The 11800-nt window shown below is 41.6% G+C and overlaps 1 protein-coding gene across 2 annotated transcripts; it reads right to left on the bottom strand.

The window, feature by feature from the left end:
* Nucleotides 1–765: 765 nt before the first annotated feature.
* LOC145454050 (broad substrate specificity ATP-binding cassette transporter ABCG2-like) lies at nt 766–8093 on the bottom strand. 2 transcript variants are annotated; one of them, XM_080332033.1, is made up of 16 exons: nt 7485–8060; nt 7368–7427; nt 7123–7237; nt 6909–7061; nt 6688–6845; nt 6420–6571; nt 6248–6355; nt 5249–5368; nt 5056–5183; nt 4333–4418; nt 3669–3758; nt 3482–3606; nt 2065–2219; nt 1909–1998; nt 1142–1206; nt 766–1081 (listed from the first exon to the last, which is right to left on the bottom strand). In XM_080332033.1, exons 1-16 carry the CDS (start codon nt 7730–7732, stop codon nt 901–903), a joined length of 2034 nt encoding a protein of 677 aa, XP_080188159.1. In that variant the 5' UTR covers nt 7733–8060; the 3' UTR covers nt 766–900. The 2 variants fall into 2 exon arrangements, with proteins under 2 accessions (XP_080188159.1, XP_080188158.1); XM_080332032.1 differs by having other exon boundaries at nt 766–1206; nt 7485–8093.
* Between the last annotated feature and the right edge of the window lie 3707 nt (nt 8094–11800).

The following is an 11800-nucleotide window of genomic DNA, read 5'->3' on the forward strand; positions in this document are numbered from 1 at the left end:
AAACCTTCTCGTGGTCACGGGTTGTCCGGCCGTATTAAATGTGGTAATTTGCAACTTTTGTCAAAAATAAATGCAACTTCCCACGGATTTAACTGCAACAAAAACTTGCCCTAATCATCGGTTTGTTTGTTTTGTTATTAGGCCTACGGTCATTTGCGCCCAGTACATGAATTTAATTATTGTCACACATCTTTTTGCTTTTGCTCCTTCAACGTGATCTTTAGCTGCCATCTTTCAAGAGTTCTGCTCTCTCGCCGTCTGGGATTTTGAAGGCGCTGTATTTACAGCGACGAGGAGCCCAGACAAACCTCCTAGACATAGAAGCATGGCAGAGCCGAGACCCGAACCAGCAACCATTGGTGTCGTGTCAGCAGTGTTTAACCAACTGCGCCACCCGCTTCCCCAAATGTCATCAGTTAATTAAGAGTAAAATGCGCATATTTTAGAGGAATAGGCAATAGGCATATCGGCGCCGTCGATTCACACGCATTGAACGGGATTCTGACTCTAAGAGGTGGGCCACGGCCAAGAAAGGGTTGACAACCACCGGCTTGGACTCAGTGTCGTAGTTGTAAGTGCGCATCTACCGGACCTCAGCTCGAGTCAGTGGTAAAATATCGAAAACGAAATCGTGTGACGCTGGCGACCTAATACCAATTATGAACTCGTCAACGATTTCTATCTCCATCTAATCGAAATATATTCAGTACTTCTACCTGAAATACTGTGTCATATATCTCTACTAAGGCTTGGCAATGCGTCGAAGAGAGAGAGAGATAGTTTTTATTCTCAGGCCGCCAAATACTAGCAAATGGCTAATACTGTGAAAGTGAAAATATCTGCATGCGTTGCGATACAGGCGTAATTGCGTTGTCCAAGTCCGCATTGAGACGGGTATTCTCAAGTGTAGGTTTTCATACGGCAGAGCTGAACGTAAGTCAAGGCGAACATTCCCAAAGCGATACATCCCAACGCGAATGCATTTTGCCACATATCCCAATCCGTAAGCGGTACACCTTCTTCGCCTATTGACAATGAATATGCCAAAATGTCTTCTCCGCTTTCTATGGTAGTGGTTAGACTGCACATAATAGCCAGAATTAAAAACGAAAATACGTCAAGCGCTCCTAACGAACCATACCAGTTTGTTGGTGTCGGTAAGCACCTTGTGTAATTTCTGTCTCTCAATTCGTTGATTGCCATACCCTGAAAATGGATATGAATTATGACAAAATTACTACCATAAACAGACATTGCAGTCGATGGTATTGTAACGTTGGTAATCTAGAACCCATACAACGCGCAAGAATACTAACTTTAAAACGAGTACACAAAGAATCACCTGCAAAATGTAACAGAGGCATTGGATAAGTGCGCAAAGATTCTGTACACACTTTCGAAGATTAGATGAAGACAATTCCTTACGTTGGAATTTAAAAAAACGCAGTCGAACAGGGGTGGGCAAAATTATCACAGCTGATACGCATACCATCGGCTTGAATTCAATCGAATCAAGTCGGTTATTTTCAAATCATATATATTATATACAAATTATACATTATTTGTTTTCACCAGTATTTCACGCTATTTTCAGTTCAGTCCCGGCACGCGGTATCAACAGAAAAAAAACTTGAACATGGATAAGCGTCGGTCTGTCATTCAAAGCAGCTGAACTGAAATTTAGTACTTGAAATCATAGTACAGATGCGGTACTAGAGCCAAAATACTTGAATCGGGGGGGGGGGGTACTTCGAGCGATTCGGTATTCCAAGGAATTGCCACACGAGTTGCTAATAATCTACATTATGTATATAATGATCGGCGAGTGGTTTTGGCACTCCCGCAATACAGAATTGGCCGTAGAAACAATAGACTCAGTATAGAGCACTGAGAAACTGTATAGCTTACCGCGAATCCGTATCTCGCGATGCTGAGATACTCGAGCCACGCCAGCCACGGCAAAATGGTGGAGATGTTGACAAGAAGGCCCGCGAATATCTGAGAAGATTAGCGAAAATTTCAGAAATTTTGAAAACGTGTTAACGAAACTGTCTGTTTACTCACGATGGAAAACACGTATGTCATCGTCAAAAATAAAGTCGCCACCGCGAAGGTGCCAAACGACGCGGAATAAAAGAGTCCGATCGCAACAGACGCGTACCCGGTAAACAGCACCATCAGCATGAAGAAGAAAAAGGCACCGGCGTCAGGCTTCAAACCTATGTGATGGATGTTGACTGTTGACACAACATTCAAGACAGTCGACGACAACAAGGTTTATGCAAATTGTCTTGGATTATGTTACTTCGCTAAAAACCCACCAGCGTCATAAGCAGTTTCAATTATAGATTATAGTGGAACGTTTCGACACTCATTATACCGCATAATAGTGTCTTGTGTATCACGTTAAACAACGTGTGTATTGTGCACGGTAATATAATGCATATAATATATTGCATTCTACCATCAGTCATATTGATATTTGAGCAGATTGTGTCGCGCGATATCGATCTTAAATGGGTTTTTGATTTTGATTTTTTGTTTTAGTATTTTTGTGTGTTAATATTTTAATGTTTCATCATCTATGGTCATTTTACACCGGGCCTATTTTCGAATAGGTTGTTCCAATAGATTGTAACAGACCAGAACAATATGTAAAGATTTCCCCTGACATGCCACATAGTTCTTGTAGCCTATTTCCTATTAACTGTAGTTCTTATTACGGAACATTCTCGGCTCGTTTACCTAAAGATTGCCGAGGCATGGTGTGACTGAGCCTAATATTTCGTCAAGTGCGAAATTTACTGAATAAAATTGACAAGCACAACAATGCTGAAACTTTCGCGCTTCAGAAAGGGAGTCATTGTCCTAATTTTTAAATGGATTTTGTGTCTTCCCAATCATATGATAATCATATCATCCAAACAAGAAGGTGCCAAGTACGGCCGACATCAACATTGTCCAAGGCTGGTGAGTGGTCATCGTCCATTAGAAGGATATAATTTAGCGACCGTATTGTTCACGATTAGAAAGTAACGCCTTAGTCTGAGTCAGTATAAATACAGTGTGTGACATCATCATTTCCGACATCACCCGAAAAGTCTTCGAGTTGAATAAATATTTTACTACAATGGATGTTGTATTGAAAGCTATCTTCAAGTTCTGCACCACGAACCAATTATTTCTACAACTGTACAAAGTGAGCAGCCCAGTACTTTTAGAGTGAGTTATGAACACCATAGGAGATCGAGTGTTAGTGAAAATGCTGTGAAGTCGTGTTTCCAAAACTGGCAGTAAACCTCTTGGTTTAGATGTAATAGTTTCTTACTCAAATGGAGTCTCATTGTTGATGAATGAAGCCACATTTCGACATCGACATCAAGTTTCAAGTATCGAGATATGGGCACAAAATACCCATATCGGCCGTGGTCTACTCACGACCGCCGAAAGCGGTTCGTGAACGAAAGCAGCACGCACTCACCAACCATCCAGTAGGTGACAGAGCAGAAAATAATCGGCGCCACCGTTCTAACGGGAATAAGATCCGCCAGCATTTTCGCCAGGAAGTACGAGATCACGCGATAATACCCGGAGACGTGTTCTCTCCTAAAAACGAGACCCGAGTGACCGTTTTGTATTCATTTCCCAAGCTCTGTCATTCAACTCACAGAAATATGTCTCTCTCCTGTACGAAGAGCTCCAATGAGCTGATTGAGCCGAACAACAGGTTAGTTGTGATGAAGAATAGAACGCCGAGACTGCAATATAAAAGCGAGGGGTACGTATTATGGGCTGCCGTAGTCTCGCGGCTGAAAGATCAACTGAAAAGGGGCCATGACACACAAAATGACTTTGCAGATTGATAACGGGCCTTGCCCTCTACCATGCAGCAAGTCGGCGGCCAATTACCGCCCATTCCTATACAATATGCGTATAATCGTGAGTGGTAGTCATGGGTAACAATAGATTGTCATATACGATCGAAACATTTGGCTTCATAACGGGAAGTTGTAACAATATTTTCGTCTCATACAAAGCTATATTGTTATCCTTATAGTCGTAGTGACTTCGTTGTCAACACTGTTATTAATAGTTGCCAATAATAATTGCATTCGAATGCGTTTCCTTTTATTTCGCTAGTGTTGTGTTGCACTGACCTATAAAGTCAAGTCAAGAGAGAACACTGTTTTCACTGCCATAACGTGAACATATATTTTATCAATACTATTCGAATTTTTATGACAGAGTTCGGATAACAAGACAGCCTAGAGGCTGGATAGAACTATGATGTTGGTTTCAGAAATATCTTGTGAGAATATATTCATAACTTACATGTTTTGTACTCCAACTGTCGTTCCGTCATTGGACTGGTAATAGAGCAGTCCGAATATAATACCAATAATCAAATTAACGACCAGCTGTAACACAAAAACGAATCGTTGATAGCGGTTTGTTCGTAAACACAGTTTTTCCATATATCTTGGCACCCCTAAGCTACCGTCATATCATGCCCCCGTTCCCCGCTTTTTGCGATAAATTATCACTCCAAATCAAGTGGAAACAGAAACAAAGTCTGTTGGCGGCGCCGTCAGCAACGCATTCGCGAATCGGATTTGGAATTACAGGGCGACGGCTGAACGCTACTGACACCTGGTGGTGATCAAATGGTTTCAGACATGGCAAGCAATGAGACTATCCCATTGAACGTAACGTACCGCATGGGGTCACAAACACATGTTCTGCATGGATTCCTTACGTTGCTAGTTAAATTCAATAATGTAGAGGCCTGGTTGAATATATGACATGAATTCCACATGAGGTCAGCAGCTCATGAATCATGATACTAACATTACTCTGATGTAAAAGGATCAGAGATATTGAAACACCATGTACACTAAACAACAAGAATCTAAGGAAAAGTTCAGTACATGAATGTATGTCGGTCAATGGATATAAGATATCATAATCATATCATCATATTATGATGTTCTGAAAGCTATAACGACGACTTGCTAAGACTCAAAGGTTTTTGCCAAACGCCCTCCGCACACTCACATTTCCAACGGAAGCGATCGGGTTTCTGATAATATTCTTCGCCGCCCGTTGACTGAGAATCGCGAATTGATAGAAGAAGGGCGTGACGTACGCACTTTGCGGTGTACGCGCAACGCGATGATCAGAGGCTGAGTTGCAAATGTACGGTTGAAAGTTTACGGAAAATCGAATCATCGCCCTGCGCTATTAGTACCTTCGTATTTTCGGTGTATGGTATCTAATTCTGCAGCGCAGTCTTTGTATATTTCGTGGTCCAGGTATATTTCGTTTAACTTGTCAGCCGTGAGAGCTGATTGCGTTTGATCGGCGTCATCTAGCGGAAAAATACGGTGTATGTAAAAGATTCGAGTTATGTAACACGGTTATGTAAGCGTCTCGGCGTTATGAAACTTTAGCAAACACCGCTTGGTGATGTATTGACGTAGTCAAGATAAAACAACATGACACTGAACCAGTGAACAGTCTCTGAAAGTTGAATGTGTGCGTATAACTTCGACGAATAATAATTTATTGCAGGGGTGTGCAAACTTGTGGCCAGCAAGTCAATTTTTCTTGCCACTAGTTCTGAAAATGACCCGGTTATAACTATTGACACTTCTTCGGTCAAAACCTAAATGTGGTAAAGGTGGCTGTATGTATTTCGGTCATTCTGGACATTATGAGAAGGAATAGCACACAGCGTATTTTTGTTCTTGAAGTTTTTGAGGTATATACACCGACTCAAGATATATACATACACGCGATCTGTGCATGTCCATACCACGAGTATACATGATGTGCATATGCTGCTGGCGCAATGAAGGTGCAGATATAGCCTTGTAAGGTTTTCTAAGTCTTGCACCAAACTGCCATGCTATTCCGGTAAAGCTGAGCGCCAAGGCATGGATACCGGTGTTACTAACCAGGTCCTCGGCCTGCCTGGTCGGGGATTAAATCCACGACCTTAACGGCCAAGAAGCCGGATGCCCCACCGTTACGCTATCTTGAACTGACAAGAGTGGTGACTTTATATTATTCAGCAGGTTCATGCGAAACGATCCGGTGTTGCTATACACCCCTGTGATATATCTTCATTGGGATTGGTGTATTTGGATATTTTGCACGCAATATTGGTACCAGAAAGTGTTCACCGCCTTATTAAGTCGCGAAGTGAAATGCAATCGGGAAGCAGGTTATCACATAAAAATCCTACCAGTTTCGTCTTCTTTTTCATCGATTTCAGATGCTATTGCAGTCGAGTCGCCGTTGATAACATCCAAGAAGAAGTCGGCGGGGTTGTTGTGTGCTTGGCACTGGTAACCTGCCGACGACACGTAGCATGCGTGTTAAGATACGGAAATTGCACAGACAGCAACTAGATGTACCTTGTTCTGCGAAATACGGTAATATTCGGTCGCGCGGTCCGTGGTAGGCCATTTTACCCAGGCACAACAGAGTCATGGTGTCGAACTGTCGGTAAATGCTGAAGCGAGGCTGATGAATGGAACATATAATGGTTCTTCCCCGTTTCGAAAGCCTGGATGATAGCAATGCATTGGTGTGGGCTGTGGAGTCGGGATGCGATGGCCTATTGGCATGTGCATTGTGCAACTACGTGTTGAACGGGGACCAGAAAACAGCCGATATGCTCACTTTTTTAGCAATGACATTACAGCGTTAGCGGTAGATGCATCAAGACCCGTGGTTGGTTCGTCCAAGAAAAGAACAGTCGGCTCAGTGATTAATTCAATGCCGATTGCTGTGCGTTTCTTCTCGCCTCCAGAGATCCCACGGATCAGAGCAGTCCCTATCTATAATACGATTGCTAGTTCAACAAGGCCTAGGTGTAACATTTCAAATAAGAGATAATATACCTTCGTGTCGGCGCATTCGTTTAAGCTTAGTTCATTCAGGATTCTATCGATTCTTGCGCTCTTTTCCTCTTTTGTAAGTCTTCGCGGGAGTCGTAAGTTAGCAGAGAACCACAGGCTTTCTCTAACAGAAAGTGTCCCCATAATGACGTCATTCTACCATGCAAAATACGCCAGATGTACGGTAACGTGTAACATAACATTTCGGTGTTGGTACCTGTACAACGTAGCCACTTATTCTCTTGAAATCTTCAGGTGGCGGTTTACCATCGACGAGCAAAAGACCGGACAGGCCTTTCGGGTCCTTACGCCCGGCCAGAATATCTAACAACCTGGCAAGAAAGAAATGTATATCAAAAATGATACTGCTCAGTAAAATGTCAGTCTTCTGGGAGATAGGCGTTTCGAAGGACCGCAAATCCATAGCTGCAAAACGAGTATGTAGTAGTACATTATACTTACGAAGATTTTCCGCTTCCTGTGGGTCCCATGATCGCGTTGAGACCGGGCTTCATTATACCGCTAAACAAAATGAGATGTTTATGACGTGTAATGTATCTCTGAGAGATATCCACTAACCTGATACCCTTGATAATATGTTTAGTTTCGCCTTTCTTACACGACGAACAACATCCTTCTTTAACAACAACGGAGTAATGTACATCGTGAAAGCTGATGACAGATCCTCGATTTCCCCTCGCCCCATTAGATATGGTAGCTTTCTCGACATCGACATCAACTTTGTTGCTGAATTTTGTGACCATGTCGCTGTCGTGCTGGTCAATTTCTTTGAGCCTATACCCTTCTGATCTGCCAGACGAAGCCATTAGGATAGGCGTGATAAGTCTCAACAAGTCCAGGTAAGGCAGTTCACGTGAACGGGAAACCGTATCTGCTAGTAAATAGCCTCGGCTTGTTCACTCACTACGTGCTTTTATGATTCTCCATTGTGTTTACCTGTTACGTAACATGGCTCTACAAACAATCGCTCACTACCATGATATAGCCACTTGGGCCTGATTCAAGTTAATATTTAATGAAATGGGCATCATTAGCCATAGTATTGATATCTTCACAACGTTGGGACGTTATGCTATTGTAAAATAAAATATACCGCGTTACAAAAACATAGGTATACTATACCGCAAATGGTCTTGAAATTTCAGATTTTGTGTCGGACAGAACTGCCTCAGCTTTAACACCACTACTACACTATACCAGTAGTTTCCAGTTCAAAAATACAACAATAACACACCCGTCCTAGAGACTTTTGCCAACAAATCTAGTCGAGCTTTCGTTCATAAACTGTTCGCGATAGCAGCTGATTCATTTCCTACTCGCAATAGCAATAAGAGCTTTCCGGTTTATCATCCTCCTTAGCAAATAATGTATTTCGCCGACGCGGGTTCTCGAAAGAGACGCGGCTTGTCATCAAATTTCTTCGGTTACGTCATATCATTGATTTGTTATATAACTATTACAAATCGTACTAAACTGTTTCCTAGATTAGGATCGTATAAGCCAGTGGTCGGGAACCTTTTTTGTCCGAAGAGCCATATTGGCCCTATTATTTCCATCTCAACTCCCAAAGAGTAATACATGTCAATCAACTGTTACGTCACAATTGAAAATTCGTGACGTCGTGGTATCACCAATTCGAACTCACTACATTGGATTCCTCGTGTGCGTCATATTTTCTCTGTAAAAACTGGTATTTATTGTTCGAAAATAAAGTTCGAAACGAGAGGTAAGGCACATATGGGCCACGCCTCACCATTGATAACGCAATTCACCATAAGTAGCTTATTATAACTGATATTTATCGAATGTGACTGTCACACTGATTCCGAAAATCTAAATACTTATAGACCTCTCGATTCTCAAACTATTCGGCGGTAACACAACGTTGCGCTACCGCATACATTTTATTGCCGGTACTACATAGAGCTGTACTTACCAATCTAGAACGTGGATAGCTATGGACCCTTATGGCGTTGTTTGTAATTCGAGTTTGTAATTGTGAATGTCCTGTCCACAACAGATCGTTTCGCGTCGTAGATCAGGAAGACAATGTGTATTCGAAAATTGCGTTTTGAAATGGGCGTCGCCATGTCTACTATGCTCTTTGAATTTGACTAATCAACGTATCGCACAATTCGAGATTTCGAGAAATTTCGAGATTTCGAAATTTTTCAAGAACTATTTCCATACATTTTCTTCTGTTCACTCGGCACTAGATCTAGCTCTCAAGGTAAAATAACATTACCTCAAGTTTCTAAGAAATTGTCACAAAACAGTTTCAACTTCAAGGGTGCCAAGGTCTGGAATAACCTTCCAAAAGAATATAGATCGATGCAGTTCAACCAGTTCAAGATCAGATACCGCAATTTTCTTGTTGAAAAATACTGAAATAGGTATAATTTGTAATGACTGTGATGTAATACTGTTCCACTTGCTACACCTTCCTCTGTTGTTGTTGTTGTTGTTAAAAAATACTGTCATGGTGGTTGCCAGTAAACTCGCCCCAAAGTAAATTCGGCCCGTCGAATTCGGCCCTCGGTCACTTCGGCCGTCGGTGAATTCGGCCCTCGGTAAATTCGGCCCTCGGTAAATTCGGCCAGGGCCAGAGTAACAACAACAGTTACAATACCATTATCTAACCTGAACCCTAACCCTAATCCTAACCCTAATCCTAACCTAACCTAACCCTAACCCTAAGCTAACCCTAATCCTAACCGTAATCCTAACCTAACCCTAATCCTAACACTAACCTTAATCCTAACCCTAACGCTAATCCTAACCCTAAACCTAACCCCTAACCTCCAAATCACTTGATAATATTATAATTATGTAATATACTACACATTATTAGTTAGTAGTTATTAGTAGGTTTAGGGTTAGGATTAGCGTTAGGGTTAGGATTAGCGTTAGGGTTAGGATTAGGGTTAGGGTTAGGATTAGGGTTAGGTTAGGTTAGGATTAGGCTAGAATTAGGGTTAGGATTAATGTTAGGGTTCAGGTTAGATAATATTATAATTATGTATTATAATACACATTATTAGTTCGTAATAAAATTTCACACAATGTTCTCCGAGGGCTGAATATACCGATTGAATTCGGCTGCCGGTAAATTCGGCCCCGTAAACATCGGCATATATATATACATATATATATTTATACGCATACCCTGTTCTCCAAATCACTTGATAATAATATAATTATGAAATTAATTCACATTAATAGTTGGTAATACATTTTTATAAAAAATTCTCCGAGGGCAGAATTGACCGAGTAACCAGTGAATTGACCGGTGAATTCGGCCGTCGGTAAATTCGGTCCCCGTGAATATCCGCGCTATCTCCCGTGATTACGCGATCTACGCATACCCTAACATCCAAATCACTTAATAATAGTATAATTATGTAATTAATTCATGTTAACGGTTGGTAATACGTTTTAATACAATATTCTCGGTGGGCCGAATTTACTGATGTAATGGCCGAATTTGCCTGGGCCGAATTTACTTTGGGGCGAGTTTACTGGCAACCGTCATGGTCCATGATTTGCATTGACTGTGATGTAATACTGTTCCACTTGGTTCGTCTTCATTGTTCTTGCTTTGCTGCATATTTTTGCTGTGCACACTGTGTATTGTATACCAGTACTATGCTTGGATGCTTACTGCTGATTTTCCATAGCTTTTATCTTTTGTTTATTTTATGTCAATTGGTAAACTGTCATAATCGTTAGTATTGATGGACTTACATCTTGCCATATATTTACTCATTTATAATTCCGCTGGGTGGCGACTGAATCTAAGACCTACCGGTCCTCCGTGTCTCCCAATCTATACCAATTTACATGTTGTGTTTGTTGGTGAGATGAATAAAAGTATACTGACTGACTGACTGAGTCGGGTACGTAGAATTCGCGAGTGATATTGACCGCCGGCGTGACAGTTACTTAAATTTGATGAATTTGAAAAGACGGAGTCCGAGCCCCCAAACCCGAATACGGCATTGTCTTTACCTCTCAAAGACATGTTTATACTGCCACGAGAACAATTATTTTGGCCGTGATGAAAATTTGCCAACAAGTCGCTGCAATATTGATCAATTCAGTACGAAAATAAATATTTGGCAAAGAGCCATATCTTATACCCAAAAGAGCCATTTATGGCTCGCGAGCCATGGGTTCCCGACCACTGGTGTAAGCCAAACTTTTTAGACAGCGACCCAAATCTGAGTTTTAGTGGCATCTCTCGACCCAAGCCCCTCATATCGAAATAATGCATCTTTATAGTTAGTTAGTATATCATACTACGCTTTAAGGGCATATATCAGGGGTGGCCAACCTTTTTGGCCAAAGGTCCACATGAGATTTACGAACCGTTGCTAGGGCCACTTGGTGAATGTTAATGACATTTTGTTAGACGTCCGATAGGAGCGAGCCGGATTAGGTTACAGTGAAAACAAGGCTTCTTACTACGCATCAAAATCGACAACATCTATATTATGAAAAGTCAACGTGCATTTGGCGTCCTAGTCGCGTGATGCGCGAAAATTTCGCAAAAAAACAATAAATGAATTCAGTCAATAATATACTGCTCCGTGCATATATTCCGGGTTACCTCCGTATCAGCTTGGCTGATTTGGCAAGGACATGATTATTAGACTCTTGGACATATATCAATATCGAAGGTTTCGGCAAACGTCAGTCTATCATTTTGTGCCAAGGTTTGTACCAAGCTTTCTACGAGGGCACACGCGAAGTCGACATGTTCCTTCATAATTGCGAATAGTTAGACTCAACTCCAGAGGTGGTCAGTAACGAAGTACTTCTACTTTTTGGAAGTACTCAAGTAGTTTTCCTCTACTTCTGGTACTTACTCAAAT

Source organism: Botryllus schlosseri, chromosome 13, assembly GCF_051294905.1.
Source record: "Botryllus schlosseri isolate E-star chromosome 13, Bs_hap1, whole genome shotgun sequence".
Lineage (NCBI taxonomy): Eukaryota > Metazoa > Chordata > Ascidiacea > Stolidobranchia > Styelidae > Botryllus > Botryllus schlosseri.